This window comes from Pseudopodoces humilis, chromosome 8 (genome assembly GCF_049639895.1).
Source record: "Pseudopodoces humilis isolate 2021_Gansu_Grassland_sample_001 chromosome 8, ASM4963989v1, whole genome shotgun sequence".
NCBI lineage: Eukaryota > Metazoa > Chordata > Aves > Passeriformes > Paridae > Pseudopodoces > Pseudopodoces humilis.
Window position 1 is genome coordinate 25,216,460 of NC_142207.1, and position 21,772 is coordinate 25,238,231.

Here is a 21,772-nt window from a genome sequence, read left to right on the forward strand (position 1 = left end):
TTGGGGGGAAGAAGGAAATGAATGAGGAGAGAATTTAAGGGAGATGGGGAAATAGTCGAGGGGAAAAGGCATCATAGCAAACTAGTTGGACAGTGAGGCAGGTGGATATGCAGTGATAATGGAATCATAGCTCTGAGCTGATCAGTAGAGAGACAGAATAGGGCCTTTTAAACTGAGCACATAATTTTTACCCTTTGTGACTCAGTTTCTTCATATAGGAGTGGATGTGATGATATATGCTTAACACTGACTACTCATTAAAGTCACTACATTCCACAGAATGGAGCCTTCATGGAGACTGGAGCATGTTGTCTCAATTGAAACAGGGAGGGGAGTCCTCTGTATTCATGCTGTTTTTCAAAGGTGTTTGTTTTTTCCTCAGAGATCTTGTTGGAACCTGCAATGTGCAGGTTTGCTTCATGAAAGTCAGATAAGCCCCAACAAGTCCCCACTGTGACACGTAAGGGGAGGAAGGCATGTGATTTGGTTGAGGTGAGCCCTGCAGTGGTGAGGTGATTAGGAAGTCTGACACCTCAAAATATCATGGCTCTGAGTGCAAATGTAGCAGCTTTTCCGTTTTGTTTTGCAAATGTCGTATATTTAATTTGCCTCATGAGTTTTTTATCTGCAGTTCTGATAATGTCACAGTTCTATGTTGTTTTTCCATAGCCAAGAGGGCTGAGCAAAAAGTTTCATAGTGCAACTGGAGATTCTCAAAGTGAGTAGCTAAAATGCTAAGACAAGCACTGAATACCATGAGACTTATGATATGAGAAAAATGAAAAGTCCTTCCTCTGACAAACATGCATTATACATATAATATATTGTACATGTACACGTAATTGATACTTTAGTGAATTCTGGGGTCATGCGGCTGGTAATAAGGGAAAGAGATACCCAGCACAGGAGAAAACCTGAAACAAAAGGAAAAATTCAGCAGCCTGTTTTTGTCAAGTCTGGCATGCAGAGAGCTGCCCTTTAGCTCTCTTCAGTTGGTCTTTTCCCTGTCCCACCTTTAAGTGGTTCTCAGCTACCTGCAGAGGGCTGGAGGTGCTGCTAGGATAGAGGTGTGCTGGCTCTCACTTGGCTGCAGGATTTTGAAAGCCACAAAGACAGCAAGTGGTTCTGGAGGGGCAGCTGGCGACATGAGCAGACTGCACAGCCTCTCTGTGTCTCCCACTTTGCCTTTCTGATTGCACCTTAGAGGAATAGGTTCAATCAGAAACTGCCTTTATTTTTTGCTGCATGACAGAAAATAACAAACATCCAGAAAAATTAATAGCAAGCCTAACTGCCTGCTTCTTTTCCTTTTCCCCTTTCCCCTTCCTGAGACTATGAAATGGAAATTAGGAAAGCAAAGTCAAGGGCTGGTTCTTTCCTTTTGCTTTGAATATGGAGTTACCATACCCAAGACATAGCTGGGATTATGGTGTTCCCCTGGGCTGGCAGGTTGCCATTTATAAACCCCTTTCAGGGAAGGTACAGCAATGTTTCTCTGCACAGTTTGGAACAGAATTAGTATTCGCTTCTGAAGAAATTACATGCTTGTAAAAGGAAACCAAGAGGGGAAAATAACTGCTGCTCTATGGAAGCAGGGATAAATAAGAATATATAGGAATATTTTCTTACTTTGGTAGAGGGTAATTCCACAGTCTGGTGGACAAACAGGCAGTGCTTGTTGCATTGGACAGACAATAAATGGATTTTTTTTCCTCCTTCTGATTGAACTGTAAATCACAGCTGTCCTTGTTTACTGCAGATTTTTCTTTTGTGATATATGAAATGTAGGATGCAGAATTCTTGTCCTGGTGACCAAAAAGACTAGCAGTGTGGTCAGTGGGTGATTAAAACATCATTTAATGGAAACAGGTGCATAGCTGCCATTGAACATTACAATTTCCCTGGCCAGATAATAGTAGTAGTAGTAGTGACCCCTCTTCATAAATGCTACCTCCAGAACTCAGACCACCTCAGCATGTTTTCTAAAAATATGTTCCTTGAAATATAAAGGATGACTCTTCACAGCTGCCTTCTGTTGTCTATGTTTACATCATAGTTGATGAGAGTTATTCCATTGCATTGGTTCAGTAGATGGACTTTGTAGGTTTACACTTCAGTTCGGATGGTCCAAGTTTTAGGGTGCCATCGCACTCATTGGGTTTTTTCTTTGGCCATTTTTTATACTGCAGAAGTGAGATTTTGCATAAGGTACTGATGAACAAGATGCTCTACTGGTAAGGATTTCCTAGTACCTAATTATCAGAATGAGTTACAGTAACTCACCTCTGTTTTTTCAAGAGCAAGTTCAACATTTAAAAAAATAAGGTTATGGGGGTCTCAAAGGCTTTGGGAAGATGGGTGAGAAGATTTTGGGGTCACTATTTAAATTGTATCCATTCTACAATTTCTAGGCAAAAGATCAGCCTCCTGCATGTCACATGGGAAACAGCCTCCAGTCTTTTATCTGGTACTGAAACACACATAATATCCAAGGCAGTGATACCGGGAATGAAGATTTTCCTTTATTGCTGTCCACATGGTTGATACTCTCAGAGTAAACTTCAAACTTCACTGTGTAATTTAGGGCTTCTGTTTGACATTTCGTTTCTGTGTGTGACCCTCTGCACTGAAGATTATAGATTATTTACCTGTGAGGTGTTACAGCAGGCAGCTTCTCAGATTCAGTGCTGGGAATTCTTTCAGTAGCCCTTAAGTCTGGGAACAATGTGACAATCCAAGCATTAATACAAATGTGATTAAGTATCTTTTCTCAGCTTTGTTTGCTTTGTTCTACTGATGCCTACAAGTTACATAATGAGTAGCATGTACAGGGTCTGCATTGAAGGCAGTTTCACATTGTAGGAGAATTCATGGCAAATTTTTTTTCCTTTTAGCAAAACTTCAGTGGGGAAAAGAATTGCACTGTTGATTTATTTTGAATGAACTCACAGAAGGCTTACTAAGTGTGCTATGTGGAAAGCTTCTTGAAGTATTGAGGGTTAACACTCTCTGCTCTTAATTTCAAATTCCAGATAAATATGTTTTGAGCTTTGATCTTATCTGGACTAATTCTTTGTCACTGTACTAATTAATTCAGCAAGCTGCAGAAAAGATGCTAATTTGGGCATCAAAGAAATAAATGGATGGGGGGAGGTTGTGTTTAATCAGAGTTTTTAAAAGATAAGTTTTACTCCCATTTGACTGGTTCTGGAAGTTCAGACATTTTAGTCTAGCTCCAGCAGTCTGATACAGTAAATAAAAAATAAATTAAAAAATACAAAAATGGCACTTGTTTGCTTAATTTTGATGAAACAGGAGCATCATAGGGTGGATTTTTTTATATTTGCAACTTCTGCATTCCTGCTGATCATAATGATTTTAACTCTGATCACAGCATTAGTATAATGTGGATTGTCTCCCCAAATAATTTGAAGATGGCTAAATGTGAGGATACTCACATTCATGAAGTTCAGCTGCATTTGTGAAACACAAATAATAATTGTAGAATAGCACAATTTGTTCCATGCCTCCACTGATGTAATAAATCAGAGGTTAGGTTATTTTTTCCCTTTTCAGGGGAGCTGGTTTTGGTTGCCTAAGCTTCCCTGTTGATGGCTGTGGAAAGCTATTTTTGCTGCCCTCCTGTTGTTGCTGCCCTGGGAGTGAGCCCTAGAAGTGGAAGAACAGAGAGGGAGCAGCCCAGCTAGAAAAGTCTTTCCTGCAAGCAAACCTCACCTAATCTAACTAAAAATCCTTTTTTCCCTCTTTATTTCCTAGATCTCTTTCCAATTTACTCAACAGTATTGTAGTTGTACAGAGACTGCCCCAGAACTGGAGGCACTCCCCACTCAGGAGCAGAGACCAGCAGCAGGGGCTGAAACAGCCCTCTCCTGTGTTCATCATCTTATTGGTGCCTTCCTTTCACCCTGCCAGAGCAAGGAGACTGGCTCAAAACCTGCTCCTGGGCAAGGCTTTGTCATGAGGAGGTTCTGCTGTAATGCATGTTGTACACTGGGAAGGGCATCTCGATGTTGATGGGGCTAAATCCTCCACAGAGGGGATGGGATGCACTCTCTGGAAGCAAGGGGCTGGCAGAGGACCAGGAAAAGAAATGCTTAAACCCCTCCTGTGCACAGTGCCCATCACAGAGCTGCCCTTTCACCATATGTTTAACTTGTGCACTTTCCGTCTTCTGGGATATTGATGAAGATTTGAACGCTGTTGCCCAGCCCTTGCTATGTGTGCTCCATTCTCAAATTATCAAACATGTTTTGCCAAAACATGTTCTTTTCTTTCTGTAGTTGTTTTAGCTGTTGCAGAGCTCTTGATCCCACTGGTGTAATGCTCAATGGCACACTTCTGCCCAGTAAGTAAACATTTAGTAACAAATGTTTTAGGTATTTAGAGAGCCACTAAAAATGTGAAAGATGTATTTCATTAATGCTGCTATTAACATAAATGTAAAATGAGCCTGGCCTGTAATCACCATCAAGTCTGATTCACTAAGGATCTTTACAGCAATGTTTAATACTCTGTAAAAGTGTATGTATGAAAGCAATTAATCAAAGCACAGCACTGCTTCTAGAGTATTTCTTCTACCATAAAAGCTGAGTGATAAAATAACTTAAAACACAGCACAGTAGTGGCAGTTAATAAGCTTTTTATAGTCCCTGTGTGGATCTGAAAATCATACCTTATTAGTATCTTTATCTTTCTTTCTCACTTATTCATTCTTACTCACATTTAAATTTAATTTTAAGAGTTATTTCTAGCCTTTCATAAGGGACCTGCTTTAATAATCTCAGCATTTTTCCCCATTTTGCTGTGAAATGACTAAGAGTCAGAGCTTTTGTTATATGTGCTTTACAAATCATTCTTGATTTTTACATGTCATTTCTGGAGATGTCAAGATTTTCTGACAGTGTTAGGCTTTGTGTCTTGCTTGACTGTGTCATAGGCCCTCTTGAATTATTTTCCCACAGATGTTTGTACTTTCATTGTGTACCTTGTTAGCTGCAGTGGAACCTCCTGATCTTGGGCAACTGAGTTAGCTAAGAAATCCAAATTGCTGAATTTAGTCAGGGAGCTGCTTCAAGGTTCCACCCACCAGATGTTTCTGCTGCTTAGAAGTCTGGGACTTTACAGACCTGCCTGCTTTTTAATCCTTGAAGCAAATATCAACACATTTGAGATCTGGAAGCCCACGGCTCCACGCAGAAATGAAGTGTTGCCATGACCACAGCTTTAGGTCTTGCATGCAAGACATTTATCCCAAGTAATAACAGAGCGGGTCTGTAGTAGGTTTGTTTTCATTTTTATCCCTTAGAATCCTTGGAAAGAAGCATACATACGCTTTAATGCTATAGCCAATAGAATGGCAATAAATCCTGCAAGACAACATACATTTGGTATTCAGAGACTTTATTTCCTTAATGTTTCTGAGGGGAACAATTTCAGTTGTTTGCAGGGCACCCTTTGAAATTAATAGAAATAGGATAATGCCTCGCTCTTGCACAGCATATTTTGAACAATCGCATATGGGCTTTTCCCAAAAGCACAAAGCGCTCAAAGATCCCTTCACATAAAGAAAATCCCTTTATGTTTTTATTTCCAGGAGAACTGTGCTCTGAGTAGTTGGAATACTAACTTTCCCAGCTGAAAAGTATACTAAGGTTAACAGGGCTGTAACATCTTTAACAGTGCTTCCCAGGCATTTACAGTGGATAATCAAAGAACTGAGGCACTCACTCAACCTGGGAAGGCATGGATTTATTTCCTTACTGTCACAGCAATGACCAGTGGCTTCATTTGACATAAATTGATTATAGATGGCTGTAGAATGAGAGGATACAGCTGATCCATTTGTTTTCTTCTAGTTATATTTCTCCATCTGTTATAAAAGGTTTTCAGAGTGATAAATCCATCAGATATTAAGTTGAAGTGAATTTGACTGTGCACGGTATAGCAAAACAGACATTTTAAAAATTTGTGTACCGTACAATTTTTCATTAATGTTTTTATTCTGCTGACAATAGTATTAATATGGAAGGCAGATTTTACCACAGTACAATTATTCAATGCCTGGAGAATTGACATTTTCAAATCCTAAAGCCATTCAGTTTCCATAGAATTTTAATATGGATTTGATTAATTCCATAGTATAATTTGATAACAGATTTTATCCTGTTCTTGTTGAAATCATTGGAGGCCCTCATACTGATGTCAATGATAATATGAGCAAACCTAATTTGATCGTGCAGCAAGTGCTCTTACTACCTTTTTTCGTTGTTCCAAGAAGCGGTAGAGACTATTAAGCCTGTAGTGCACAAACCCATGCAAAATTACAATGGCTGGAAGTTAATTTTATCATCAGAAACCCATGGCAATTATAACACATCAGTGAGCAGATCATAACTTTTAGGACAGGGTGTATAAATTCAGGTAGAGATGATACTGAGTTCTTTGTGGTTTAATGCTGTCCGTGTATATTGCTTTTCTTAACAGTGTTAAATTTTGTGCTGCTTTTATTTTCTAATATTTGTGCAAGATTTTTGTTGAGCTGAAAAACATAATAATAAGAGAACAGAATGAAAAACAGTAATAATAAGAGAATGGATTTTTATGGTATAGCAATGTGCAGAACAGGCAAAAAAAAAAAAAACACAAAACAAACCCTACATCTGAATATTTCCCTAGCCTTGAGCTATATGCTGCATACTTAGTATAACAAGTCAAAATTGTAAGCCTGCACAAGTCCTATCTGAAGCAAAAAATTGAAAAAAATAGTCACAGAATCATGTAATGGTTTGGGTTGGAAGGGACCTTAAAGATCACCCAGTTCCATCCTGCTGTAAGCAGGGACACTTTCCACTGTCCTGGGTTACTCAAAGCCCCATCCAACAGAATTCAGCAGAATGACCAGGTTGGAAGAGACTTTCAGGATCATCAAGTCCAACCCAGCCCTAACACCACAACTAGACCATGGCACTGAGTGCCACATCCAGTCTTTTTTTAAACATATCCAGGGATGGTGGCTCCACCACCTCCCTGAGTAAACCATTCCAGTACCTTATTATTATCTCCATGAAAAACTTTTTCCTGACATCCAACCTGCATTGCCCTTGGTGCAGCTTGAGACTGTGTCCTCTCATTCTGTCTCATTGCTGCCTGGTGAAAGAGACCAACCCCCACCTGCCTACGCCCACCTTTCAGGAAGTTGTAGAGAGTGATAAGGTCACCTCTGAGTAAACCTGGCCTTGAGCACCTCCAGCACCTCCACGGTTTCCCTGGGCAACCTGTCCCAGTGCCTCATCATCCTCAGTGAGCAATTTCTAAACCTACCCCTTTTCACTTTAAAGCCATTCCCCGTGTTCTATCACTCCTTGTCCTCGGGAAAAGTCCATTTCCTTCTCTTTTGTTGCCTCCTTTAGGTACTGAAAGGTGCTATAAGGTCTCCCTGGAACCATCTCTTCTCCAGGCTGAACAGCCCCATCTCTCTCAGCCTTTCTGGACAGGAGAGGTGCTTCAGCCCTGTGACCATCTTTGTGGCTTCCTCTGGACTCACTCCAGCAGCTCCACATCCTTTTGTGTGCTGGAGGCCCCCATAGCTGGATGCAGCACTCTGGGTGGGGTCCCGCAAGAGACGCAGAATCACCTCCCTCAACCTGCTGGCCACACTGCCTTTAATGCAGCACAGCAACAAAACTTGTTTTCGTCAAGACCAAGTCATTATTCCAAGTTTACAATTACACTGAAACTTGCCAAATTTATGGCAAGAGCAGTTCTACCAGCAAACAGTAGTGTTTTTGTAAGGTTTGTCATGTTGGCAGTTATTGCAATCAAAATTGTCACTTTATTTTATTTAAAATGTATTCCTCCAGTAAGCAAGAAATAATATCTAGACTTGAAAGGGATGCATGTTAAAGACTATTTTTTCTTTTGTTTTTTTTTACATTTCTCTTGAGTGTGCAACATATCCAGCTTCAACTCCCTGCAGCAATACAAAATGCCCAAGAATAATGTTTTCAAAATCAATATATGCTACAGTTGAATATGAAACTCCACAAACCTAAACTGAAACTGTGAGAGAAAGCAGGCAGACTGAATATAAACAAAGCACCAGAGCTGGATTATGACCAAGATGCAAGTGCTAATATGGCCTCTTGAGAAAACTGCCATGAGACCTTCCCAGCATGAGCAAGTGTCAGAAAGCAGGGGTGTTTCAGGAGCTGGTGCTTATACCCAGGTGATTTCTTGTTTGGCTGCCTGGCATCTCTGTAGAGACTAATATATACAGAGTTTCATTTGGCTTTTCTTTTTCACCTGGGTCATTTCTTACCTGTGCACCCACCTTACTCTGTTTCTCCTCACCCTATGTACAACCTCTGTCTCTCTCTCGTGTTTCCTGACTGCTGCCCTCACTGCCACCACCACCTTCTGATGGGGTGTGTGACTCTAGTTTCTTGGAACTGCTGGAACTCAGAAAGAAGCAGTAAAATCAGAGTGCTGCTCTACACTCAGGAAAAGGAAAAGTGTGGAAATTACATACTGTATTTCTGGAATTGCTGAAATGAGTACAGACCATGAAAAAAGAACTGAAGATGGTTTGTAGACAAGGTGTATGTGTATTTTGAGCAAAGGATCCCTCAAAGAAGGCAAGACACCATCTATCTCTATTGTGAACCATAGGAAAAGGGAGAAAACCATGCATTGATAGGACTCCCTGCTCCCCAGCACAGTCCCTGACAGACACAATAAAGCATCTCATGTTACTACCTGTAGTATTTGCCCTTTTTATTAGTACCACATGCTATGTGACTGTCTCTCACATCCATCATTCCCTTTCTAACCAAGTTCTTACTCTCTGGAAAAATTGCTGCAGGGTTCCCAGTAACTTCATTTGACTACAAGCTCAGAATTATTAATTAAATTCACAAAATATTTGGATCATTATCTTATGAGCCTGATTACTTGCAAAATTTCTGCTTTTGTCTGAGGAGAAACATAAAGTCAATGATTTACAGCTGATGTATAGTCACAGTAGTTCAGCTGTTCCACTTGAGGCAGTTTGGGCTGACATGAAAATAAATGAAAAATAAAAAGAGTAAAAGAAAGATCATGGAGGCAATGCTGCAGACTTTCACAGAAGAGTTTGCAGTCAGATTAATTAGTTTGCAATGGAGTATATTTAATCAAGAAATAATTACTTTTCTTTACATTGTTGTCATGCATATAAGGACACATTAATTTGTAGGGGAAGACACAGGTTGATCATTTACCTGTGGAACTGAGAATTGTAAATTCGTGAAGAGGAGGGGAGGTTTTTAAACTTTTTGTTTGGTCCATAATTCATGAGCGTATTTGACCCCCGTATTCTGTCTAACTCCACCAGAAATTAAATGTAGCTCCCCAGTTCAGCCACCTTTTATAGGCTGGGTAAAGCAGACTTGTTATGCACATTTGTACAGTGTATAAAACAACAGTGTAAGCCCCAAACCCATTGGGGCCTCTGGAGGACTTTCACAGCATAAATATTACATGATAGTATATTACTAGGCAGAAAGAAAACCCCAGAAGTTTAAAAAACAGCTCTTATGAACTGCCTAGGTTTGTATTCTTGGAACAAAGCAAGATTTTATTCTTTCTGATTGCATCCTCATTTAAACAAAGAACAGATCCTAAAATGAGGGTGTCATGAATGAGAGACAATAGTTACTGGTAAGAGTAGAACAATGGCCCAGTCTGGGTGCTGACACCACAGCCACTGCAGATGACTTTCAGAGACCTGTGGTGTGGCAAGAGGAACCTTCATCCACTTTTAAATGTGCCATATTAATATTCCAGCTCTGCAATGCCCTGAATTTCAGGTTTGATGGGGTTTTTCAACTGAGTTTCAAGCAATAGCTTTCAAAAGTACAGGGTCCAAATCAATTTCTAAGCAGTCCTTCCTCTTGCATACGGCCCAGGTAATACTGGTAACATATCTTGCAATGTGGGAATTTTATGAGTCACTAAGATAAAAACTCAGTGTTTTGATTGCCTAAAATTTCTGTGGTTTATGACAGAAAAGTACTGGTTTTTATTCTGTAATTATTTCCTCATGTCTCCTTTGATATCTTTAACAGATTTGGAAAGAAGAAGGAAGATAAAAGTGGGAAGGCAGATCAGAAGGGGACTCCAAAGCAAGATGTGCTTAAAGAGGAGGAGCTGGAGAAAATGAAAGATGAGCGTGAAAGGTGAGTAAATGGCAGTAGCATCTTTGTTCATCAAGTGAAAAACTTCAGAGCAAGGGGTTTCCTGAAGGAGCAGCCAGCCAGTCTGTCCCAGACAATGCCCACTGCAGTCAGGTCCAGGCTAGCCAGAGCATTAGGCTAGTCCCAGCTGAGTCAGAGCTGCTCTGTGACAGGAGCCTGTTGTTCTCCTGCAGTTTCTGGGAACTTCACTGGCACATTCAACTCCCAGTTTCTGCCTTAGCTGCTGAAGATCAGTTCCTTCAAAATCTGTTTCACCTCTGCTCATTCCCAAGGCCAGCTGAATTAGTGATTTTCTTCTCTACTTCTCTGCAGCAAGAACCTACTCCCTTCTCTCCTGAAAGCTGCTGCTGTTGTTTTCCAGCACTTCAGACCTCTTTGTCTTCAGCTGGCTGTGCCATCAAATAGTAGTTTTTGTACTTTGGTATGTTCTTTCCTGCACAGTGTTTGCTGGTAAACCACATGTTGCAGAAATATGTACGCAACAAATGTTGACTATGCAGAGGAAACACCTGGAAGAAGTCAGGTTCAGATGGTTAAAATCACTGCTGGCAGAGGCAGGAGTCTGCCAGCAGTGGGATGGGCGAGAGGTGCATGGCAAGAAGCTGGGTGTGTTGGAGTTGTATTTCTGAGGCAAGACCTTGGGAGTCTGTCCTGTTCATAAAATATACTTTCCTGTGCCCAGTCTTAGTGAATTCTTTATCTTTCCAGATTAAGAGATTTATAGTTTTGTGCTTTTCCCCACATCTATCCTTCAGAAACCAGAAACAGTTTGTCAGTATCAACAAGGTTCAGAAAACTCCATTTTCCCTTTCCCCAACTCATCCAGAAGTATTTGGTATGCTGAAAAAGGTCTTTGTCTCCCTGTGATTACTGCTATCAGAGAAGCTGAAGAGCCTATAGTTTCTGGCTCTCTAGAAGTGTCTGCAGATGCTGTAAAACTTGACAAGTTGTAGTAATACATTTTGTCAGTGCAAACAGAAAACTTTCAGAGGTCTCTCTCTTTCACCAGTGCATCCTGCTCCTGGGAGAGGGAATGGAAGCAGACATGGTTCCTTTGGGGCAGACAGTATTTCCACACGGATCAATGTGGTACTGGTACTTTGTGGTACTGGTTAGTGCCCAGGGAAAAGACACACTGCTTTCATTAGAGTCATGCAGTGCATGGTCAGCACTACAAGTGGGAGCTAATGGGTTTGACTGGGGGAAAAAGTCAGTCCAAACCCTTGAAGTCTGCTGCTAATTTTTACTATTTTAAAAGCTGGCAAGGTGTCCAGTTACTAGAGCACTGCTACTGGATATGCTTAGCCAGTGCTTAAGTATTTAGTTCATCTAAGTTAAGTAGTGTCAGGAGAAACTTTGTACCATTTGTTTTAAAATTTCTGTGCTGTGTCCTTGATTTTGCCAGATTGATGAGTGCCTTTATATTAAACTGCTGACTCCCAATTTGGATACTGGCAATTTGAGAGGTATGTGTCCTTCATTTTAAAGAAGCCAGTGTCTTTTATTAGGATCCTGGCAAGCTAAGAAGCATGTATCCCATCTGTTAAAGGGCCAGTGTCATTTACTAAAATGTTGGCAGGCTGGAAGGAATGAACCCTTCTGTCTAGAGGTCTAACGTTCCAATTGGACACAAGATAATTGTTCTTAATATTTCTTTAGCGTTGTGTGCTTTTTTTTTTAATTACAGTCACTGATTGACAGTAACTTGGTACGGCTGCATTAGAAACTGGCAGCTCAATGTCTTCATCATTCTAGTTTCTCTAGTAATGATTTCAGTTGTGACCTGGAAGAGTTTGTGACTGAAATGGAGAACAGCAGGTGTGTTGAGAAGTGGATGAACCAAGATGATATTTTTAACTCACTTATTTGATTCTTCTTCTGTAAGGCACGAGAATAGGAATATCACACTTTAGTATCAGGTAGTATATCTTCTATCTCTGGGGGATTTAAATTAAATCCCAGAAAAATAGTGAAGAAATTTTCCCTATGTTATCCTCAACGGAATGCAACACGTGCTGTAAAAGCAAGCAATTTGCTTCAACTTTCGGTAAGAGCATGGTTCTTACTCCACATAAGACTACCTACAGGCTTACTGTTGAACCCTTCTTGAGCTGGTTATAAAATAGAAGAAGCTTTGTTTTTGTTAGAGAAAAATTATATAAAGAAGCTACTTTTCCTGTATGGGTAAAAACTGTTTGGGAAATTGATTAAAATCACTAAGGAAACGTTACCTGACTTGAAGGTAGATCAGTCCTTTTGCTTAGTTGTTGACTGTTCACCTAATGATGACTCCCAGTAAGACAGTAAAGACAAGTTTTATAGCTCTGTCCCAAGATTTAATAATTCTATAATGTAATTCGAGTCCAAGATTTTAATGCACGCATTGGCAAAGGAAACCTTGTGGAACATTCACACCATAGATCACCTGCTCCTATGACTTCACTAGCTGCAATCCTGCATACTTGGTCTTGTATTTATAAAACTGAAGCTTAGTAGAACACATTCATATTTTCAGATCTGTTCTTGTTGAGTGAAATGAGCGTATGTTAAAACTACAGGGGATGTAATAGTAGAACAGACTACAGAAATATTGCAAGTTTTGTCCCCTGATACCTGTGATCCTATATTTATCCTATATTTAACAGCTTGAACAAACTAAAATTGTTTTTCTAACATTTTAGCCTTTCTAGAATAGCTTAAATGCACATCTAATTCTACTTTTCCAAGATCAGCTGTATAACTAATTCTTGTTCAGACCCTCAATTCAATTATTACAATCCTAAAGTCAGATTTTTTGCTTAAACAGTTTTCTGAAATGCTTACTGCCTACCATAGTAACTGATATTATGATCTTTCATCTGGTTTTTTTTTTGTTTTGTTTTTTTTTGTTCGTTGTTTGGGTTTTTTTTCAGAGGCCATGTTGTCCATTTTGGACACTAGTGATAGAGGTTGGAACAGTTGATTTTTGGGCTGGGTGTGACAGGATTAATGATCAAGTGCTTTTCAGCATCTTAGCAGCTGTGGAACTCGCCTGGTTTTGGATATTGGTTTTGCATGCAATATATGCTTGGCAGCTCTCCAAAAAGCAGAATACTGTTCCAAGATCTCAGCTGAGAAAAATTTTTTTGGTAGGAAGTGCATTTTCAGTTTACAGGACTGGGCTGTCTCTCATAGTTTTGCAGAGTTTTTTGATTGGTATTGGATAGGCTCAACAATATTTTACAAAATCCCAGGGATAGGCTTTCTGTAAAGACTGCAGCCTTCTTGCAGAAATTTTGATGAGCTTTAGACGTGCAAAAATGTCAGATGTGTTCACTGCACAGTTATGGGCTGGCTGTGCAGTACAAGCTCAGTGAATCTGGCTCTGACAGGAAACATCAGCTCTTACGTAGGTGTGCTGCATGAGTGTAAGCCCATCATGCCTGGAACAGGTTGGATTTCCTGCTTGCACAGTGAAGGAATTGAACAGTGTATGTGCAACAAGTCTGGCACATCCAGAATGTGTTAGAGCTAGTGGGTGTATGCAGGCAGAGTATTCAGTGCTCACTCTATATGAGTGCAGATGATTCCCAAAGGGACAGGATTTGCTTGCACATTGGTCTTCAGCATAAATTTGCCTGGAAACTCCTCTTATGGGCTGCCAAGTTTCAGATTTGAACCTCAGAAAGTGAAAATAAATTTAGGATTTTGCTAGCCTAGTAATTTCTATTTCGATTCCACATTGTCCCAGTCTCAGTTTTCGGTACAACTCTCTGTGCTGCCTTGTAGCTGCAGTTCTCTGAAGCAGCTCCACATCCTGCACTGAAATGCTGACATCATTATTTTTTTTTTACTGCTTGTATTCCCTAGCAATCCCCACCAAGATCAAGGTCTCATTGTGTCCATTGCTGTCAGAAAAGCTTGGGCCTGACCCCAAGCACTTACAGTTGAGGTGGAAGAGAGAAAATCTGCCAGGAAAAAAAACGTGTCCTCTGAGTGGGAATGTGACATTCAGGCAGTGCAGCTGCTTGTCCAGGTTCCTAAAAAGTCCCTGTCAGGCTAAGAATTGATTCCAGACCTCAGCCCCAGGCTTCCTTTCTTTTCAAAGCCAATACTTTATTACATGACTACTACTTCTGCAAGCTCCAAGTAGTGAACAGGAACTTTGGATGTTAGGCATTCCTTCTTTAGTAATAACCTTATCTGTGTCCAATTGAATATGAATTTAGCACCTCCTTTAAATTATTTTCTTCTTCTCCCCCTACCTCCTTTAGTTTTATTATGCCAAGGTGATGCAATGTCAGTGAAACTTGAGTGGAAAAAGACAGGAGCTCATGATAGTTAAGGAGTATTGACTTAACTGGTGGTACAGTTCTTTGAGGTGGTGGTTTGTCCTTCCTGACACAAGTCACATGCTTCACTGGACTGAGGCCTTATTTTAAATAAACTCATCATTTTGTTCATGCTTCAAAGAGTTTGGCTGTAATAAAGCATGTGCTTCAAAGGTCGAGAATCTGCCCATAAAAGGAATAAAGAAATGCTGTATCTGAGGGTTATTTTGATCAAGCTGACTCAAATCTGTATTTTTAGTGTGTTCAGTGTAAATTACTCAGAATTTATCATTTTAACGACAAGATGTTTGCTACATTATTAAATACTGGAAGAGGCCTTGTCTTTTCCTTCCCTCAAAAAAGATTTCATCCCTCCCTCCATTTCTTTCCCACTCATTTGAAGTTCTTTTCATTTTCTAACATTTGGAAGTAGTTGTAAAATAAATAGGAAAAATATATTAGAAGCATGAGTTTTACACATCATAATTTGTTTGCCTTTTAAATACAAATAAAGTGACTATCAACTGAAAGAAAAATATTTTTCCTGTTTGTTTAATACTATTTTATTGGGATTTTCCTACTGAGACCTAAGTCTTCCAACAGAATTGAACACTTACTTGACATAAGAATAAAATTTACAAAATTAAGCACCTTGTTGAATATGGGAAGATTTTTTAAAGTAGCATGAGAGTTAGTTAATAAGGAGGCACTCCATATGAAAAATAATCCTCTGCACATTTTTGTGGGAGTAGTTTTGTTAAAACAGTCTTGGTTTTGTAGCCCTTATTGGAATTAATTGAGGAAAAATTTTAATAGCATTACGGTTTGAGTCGAGTGTTAGAGAAGCAGAAGGAATATCTGGCCCCTGCTTTCTCACTGAATGCTGAAGTTGTACTGTACTTGAAATTTGGGTAAAACTAAATGGTTTCAGTTTTTATAGTAAAGACTGACTTTCCTTTACTTTTCAGAAACCTTCCAGTAACTGAAGAGCATTTCTCTCTTGTCTTATTAGCCCTAATGCTTGTTGCCTATTCCCATAGCTAAAAAATCAATACATATGTTTTTCATATTTGGCAAACAGAGGTTTAATTTTGCAGCTGCAAGATCTCTGCATGAAAGGATGCATCTTACAGAAATAAAAACATATAGAGTCCACTTAGAGAGGAGAGAGTACTTGGGAGTGAAACTTAATTCCCTTTTTGTCAGCATTTATTTTATTATATTTAATTACAAACAGTAATTATGTTACTGAAAACCAAAATGAAAATGAGAATACATGGCAGATTGGTAGAAAAGGCAAATTGCTTTGAATAAAAATTTGGAATTCAGACTGTTGCAAAAATCAAAGTATTATTTTTTTAAGTGCATAGTGCATCTTAGCACACATTCATTCACACATGCGTTGTTGGTGACCCCATGTAGCTTTTGTTCCTGTGTATTCCACCTGCCAAGTCTAAAAGCATTATTATGGCTGTTTAAAGTTCATATTGATCTCTGATAAAATGTTCATAATTGCTATTCTCACCATTAAGCTCTGTGCTAAACCACATGTTTTTGGGACACCTGAGCTTGTGCATCATTATTTATTAAGGGTTAATCCAACATGGTATATCTGTTCATTGAGTATTCCTGACTTTACAGCACTGCTAGGTCCTGTGGTTTAGACAAAATAAAGTGTTGGATGTGATCCCAGTTTTAATACTCTCAATTTATTATAACCATTGAACCCTGATCAGATCACGGATTGGATTGGATCCCAGTTTTTTAAATGTCCCAATTTATTGCTGGCTTGAAACCCTGATAAGAATACATATTTGATTAAGGCTTCAGTTTTCAAAAATTCCAGTTAATTACTTTTGGATTCCTATTAGATCATAGCCGTGTAGTATGGTATGTTGAAGTTATGAAAAAATTACTGGGTGCTGTTGCACAGGTCAAGGTCATAGTTTCATTTTGTGCTGACAGTATGAAGCTATCAGATTTCTGTTTATTACTGTGGAAGCACTTGCACTGGACAGGAGGACAGAGTAATCCCAACCCATTGATACTGAATGATTCTCAATTTAGATCTGCTGCTGCCCTGCATACAAGAACATGTAATAAAAGCCTACCATGGAACACTGGGAGATTGATGTTTGGTTATGAGTAGCTGAGGTAGATGGATCTCACCTACCTTTCACAGGTTTTGTTGTAACATTTAGAACCAGACAGCAATTTCTGAGCTGCTTCACATGGCTTTTTTATTGCTGGAGGACATTCTTAAGACAGCATTGGGTCTACAGTTGGTCCCAGATTGTCCCAATGTTAAGAACATTGAGAACTGATCATAACAAGAGTGGTACATGGGACTTTTTCTCTAAGTATCGCAGTGCTATTCCAGGTGTTGCACACTGATGGAAATAGCACTTCTGGGTGTCATAGCTGTGCTCTCAAAATGTAAGCACAGAATTCTCATCCAAGCCATTTAGCATCCTTGTTTTGCTCGTCACTGAGGCACCAGTATCATCTGGAGACACCTTTTCACAAGTTGTGCCGCCTGTCCACCTAAGAGACCAGAGCAGCTCAGGGGCAGTGGCCTGGCTTTTTCTTGGCTTAAGTGGGCCAATGCATGGTTCTCTTCTGTATGTATCAGAGTTTTATTACTTGATGGTTGTTTTGGTTCTGTAAACCTGAAATGTTGCTAGAAACTTACAGGCCAAACTAATAAAGTGAACCTGGCCCAGGTACTAGCCAACCCAGCTAAAAGAGTGCTTTCTAGGAAATGGACTATCCTGGCCTAGGGATTTCTTTGATGCAGTACTGAATGTAGGTCAGCTCTTGCCCACTCCAGAATCAATAAGAGCATAAGAATTACTTGGAAGCAGCATTTCATTCCTTGCCCTTCCATTTGTGATATATGACAGTCTATCATAAATTGCTGGCATGCACTTTGAAGTAGTGCCACAGCACAGAATTCCTGTTTTCAGATTCCCTTAGCTACTACAGCATAAAAATGAGAATGCGACTCATGGGGATAGACAGGCAGGAAATCTGTTTGCATGTGTAAATCTCCATAGTGATCTTAAACCAAAATACCTGAAAGTCTTAAAGCTTTGACTGCTCAGGCAAAGCTGAGTTTTGCTTTCAAATCAAGGATTGTTAATTAGAAGCAACCTGTGAATCCCAGACTAACAGATGGAGACTGTTCCTGTTCTTGTACAGAGAAATTCTAGGAAATCCTAATCTAGAAATAGGTTCCAGGTTCAATGTCATGTGTAGAATAAATGTGCATGGAGTATCATATCACATGACAGATAGGCTAGGCTTGTTCCTTCCACTACTAGGATTTCGTTCAAATGAAGGCATAATGTTCATGCAGTTGCAGAGATGGTTGTGTGAACTCATGAGGTGTCACTAGGAAGTAGAGCTGCAAGTGCCTATGAAGGAGATGTTCCAAGAATACCCCCCTTAGTGACAGAGGTGGCCCGGAGACTCAGTAGGTGCCAGTTTTCCTGGGTTTGTCCTGAATTGTGTTACTGCATCTGGTTGTGAATGCTGGGTTTTCATGAGAAGTCAAGTCAATGTTGCGCCTTCCCGTAGTCATTACAAAGTCTCTGGTATTTTTCTTAGAACAGTGTTACCAATCTTCAGTGGTTTTGATTGATACCTGCTACAATAACTGCTGGAGCCTAGTAGGTCAGTGGCAGTGATTCAGTTCATAGGTGGATATCTCTGTCTCCCCATAGCTTTCCTGCAGGTATACTGTGGTTACTTTATACTGGTTCTCTGTTAATCTGATGAACTTCTCTGAAACAGTTTGTTTGATGTGTCAGTTGGAGAGGTTGGAGGGATGATTATGTGGCTTTGACTGCAATTGGTATTGTGTGCACTCCTGACATTAAGTTCCCAAAGTCTAAATTGTAAGCAAAGTCTTACATTTGAAGAGTATTGTTATTTTAATCCTCTTCTCATGACTGTTTGCTCCAGAATGAGTTAATGTTCACAAAAGGAACTCAGGTATGGTATGCACAGCTACTTACATACCTTTTTAAACGGCAAAGTGCAAATGACAGCAACCTGAGAGTTCCTGTAAATCAGCATCAGGAGCTGGGCCTTGCAACTGCAGCTAAGGGGTGCAAAGGCACTGCAGACTCAAGGCCATTTTGCAGGGGGGAGCTCTTAAAGGCATCAGAACATCTTAGGTGAAAGATGTCAAAGTAATTCTGAAAAACCTGGAATGTTTCCACTCCCTAATCCCCATTGTCACAAAACAAGGAACATCCTGTTGACAGAAGACTGAGAAAACTGATCTGTGCAGTCAGCCTTGTTTTCAGCAAGAGATCGAGCAGGATGACCTTCAGACAGTTCCTTACAATCTAAATTTTACTGATATTGTCATTTGAAAATGATAACTCCAGGGTAGTTGTGAGTAAAGAAAATTACATAATGCAATAAACTACAGACCATAAAATACTTGGCTTTTCTGATAGCTGGCTTTCTGTAATCTGCTGCATTTCACCCAATGTGCAACTAATGTAGATAGGCAGAAAAACTTTCTCTGATTTAACAAGCAAGGGTAAAAATCATGTTCTCATTCAAGTTCATAGGACAGGAGAAAACACACTGACCTTATTATAGCCAGCATTTTCTTTAGAGGGCAGGATCCTGTGTAAGCTGGTAATCACTTCTTGTTACTTCTGAAATAAATGGAAGAACATTGAGACCTTAGTCTTGTCTATCCAAAGCTCCCATTTCTCATTTCATGGTATGAAAAGGCTATGTTTAATCTTTAGTTTCTCATAATTTTAAATTTTAAGGTTGGCATAGCTCTATCTCCTTAGGTTTTTCTGTCCTCCCAAGGCAGCTTCTTTGGTGCGTTCAGTATTTTACAGGTAGTTTTATGGAACAGGCAATATTTTATGAATTGGTGGGTTTTTATCATTGGGACATTTAATGGGGCTTCATGAGCTATATCTTGTTACCCTGAGTTAGTCTCTAGCTCCCTAGAATTTGTGGCTTTTCTGTCTTTATTTCTGAGACTGTTTCTATTCTTGTTTACAGTTTCAGATACTAATTTTGGAGATGTTCAAATCCAGCACAATTGGATGAGCTGGAATGAAGAAACACTTGCATAGCTTATAGAGAGGATGTTTCTGACAAATATGACACCAGTAGAATACCCTGAAAGATATTGATTATTTCAATATAATAACCCTAAATTAGATATTTGATTTTTTGCGAGTCCAAATTAGATGTCCTCAATTTGCTGGCAAGAGGTGGATTTTTTTTTTTTGGGGGGGGGGGATTTTTTTCTTTAAGCTATGGGACTTGCCTGCCTCTAGAGTTTTGTTAGGTGATGATGTTTGAAAAAATAAAAATGAGTCTTCAGATAAGAGGTTTGAATAGGATTGTTAATGTCATTATAGGCCATGTCTGTCTGAAAAACAATTATGAAATTTTAAAAAAATTAAAAGCACTGTACTGAAATAATCTCCTCAGATGCTCAACTGAAATATACCCATTCCCATCAGTGATTATGGCTTATGAATGTCTAAAGGAAGGATGTATTCATTTCACTGTTATGTAAATGAATGAATAAACAAGATTTTAGTTACCAAAATATATTTTGCTAGCAGCTAAAAAGGAATTAAAACATTAAACCCCCTGGAAATCTAAGTGACCTCCTACAGAAATAGGCTGCTTGCCTCTAGACAACCCGTTAGTCTATATATGTGTGAATTAGGTAAATGAGACACAAAAGCAGATATTCAATCAGATGTAAATTGAGTAATCATTACAGTATGTAGATCTCGGGGAGAGTCACATGAGTGGAGAAAAAAGCAATGGAGTGGCCTTTATTCTTCTGTTCTCAAGGAACTACTGAGTAGAAGAATGTTTAGCATCTCAATCATCTCAAAAGACTTTAAGGATTAGATCTTCTTAAGTTTAGGTATACATTAAAGTGATGGTATGCACACTTGATTCGCTACTTTCATTCTGCTTCTCTTATTGCAAATGGAATAGAAATTATCCTAAAAGACCTATGGCCCGGTTTCTGTTACATGTTTTGTCTCTGCTTTGTATTCATTCTTCTCCCCCAGGAACATCTTTCATTCACTTTGCCAGCGTCTTGCTCATTCATGTACTTGCTCACGCTTCCACAAAGTCTGTTACTTTTACACCACCACATAAGAAATATTTGCTGTATTCATCTGAAGTACAAAGTCCCTTGGTGAAATACATTATTTTGGTTAGAAAATAGTTTTTGATTCCTGTATTTGACTACTTAGATATGCACCTTGAGGTTCAAAACAAGTCATTCTTTGTGCTCTGCTCAGTATTAAGTATGTGGTCAGTTCAAGGTAAAAAAAAAAGTTACATTGCCTTTACTTTCACTGGAAAGTCAGAAAAAACAGGATTTTCTCAGAGCTCACAGGGACTGCAAGGGAAGAGTTCAAACACCTCCGAAGATGTGATGCTTTTTGTTGTGGGCTTGTTTTCGTTGGTTGTCCCTACATTCAGCTGTTGTGATGTGAAATGCAGCCTTGCAGGTCTGCAAGTAAGAGAGCCCATGGTCTCTCCTGGGCCAAGCTTGCCCCGTGCAGGTGTTTCACTCTGGTCAGATGTAGTGTCTGTCAATGCCACTGAGTTGCTTCTCGTGTCTCCTGTTGGGCAGCAGGCACCCTGTCTCCAGCCTGGGAGACACCAGTCAGGAGGACATGAGTGTCCAAGTCTCGTGCTGATCCAGTGACCCTCCTTCACCTGTGCCTCAGTGTACAAAGCTCATTTTGAGCTGGGGCTGCTGCTGGGCCCTCAGAAGTGCAGGTTGGGCTGCAGCCGATGTCTTGCTGTTCATTCCCCATTGAAGTCCCCATCTTTGGACTCCACAGCTTTTAATGACCCTGGCATTCTTTGGGCTGCAGCATTAAGTCCTGTATTTTAATTTTCACAGAGTCTTAGAAGCTTCAGCATTTTCTTGTTACCCACTCACAACCCATCCACCCAGCTTCCACCTGCTAGGCCAAGATATGAGAAGTATCTCTTACAGCTTTTCCTAGCCCTCACATTCCATTCCCAAAAGCATTTCTGGTTCTTCTCCAAAAGTCACTTCTGCTCAGCTCTTCTGTAGTTTTCTTGAGGTAGTTCACATCTCTTCCTGCAGCTGCTTCACTCTGTGTATTCTGCAGTCTTTTAATCCAGCGTTTGCCTGTCAGTGTCTCTGTCACTGAT

At 39.8% G+C, this 21,772-nt stretch overlaps 1 protein-coding gene across 4 annotated transcripts in view; it reads left to right on the forward strand.

The window, feature by feature from the left end:
• Positions 1-21,772, forward strand: part of PARD3B (par-3 family cell polarity regulator beta) — a 393,522-nt gene that overhangs the window by 287,043 nt on the left and 84,707 nt on the right. For all 4 annotated transcript variants that reach the window (XM_014249455.2, XM_014249453.2, XM_014249454.2 and 1 more), the window contains one exon: positions 10,125-10,235. In XM_014249455.2, coding sequence (XP_014104930.2) covers positions 10,125-10,235 — 111 coding nt within the window. The remainder of the gene's footprint in view (positions 1-10,124; positions 10,236-21,772) is intronic.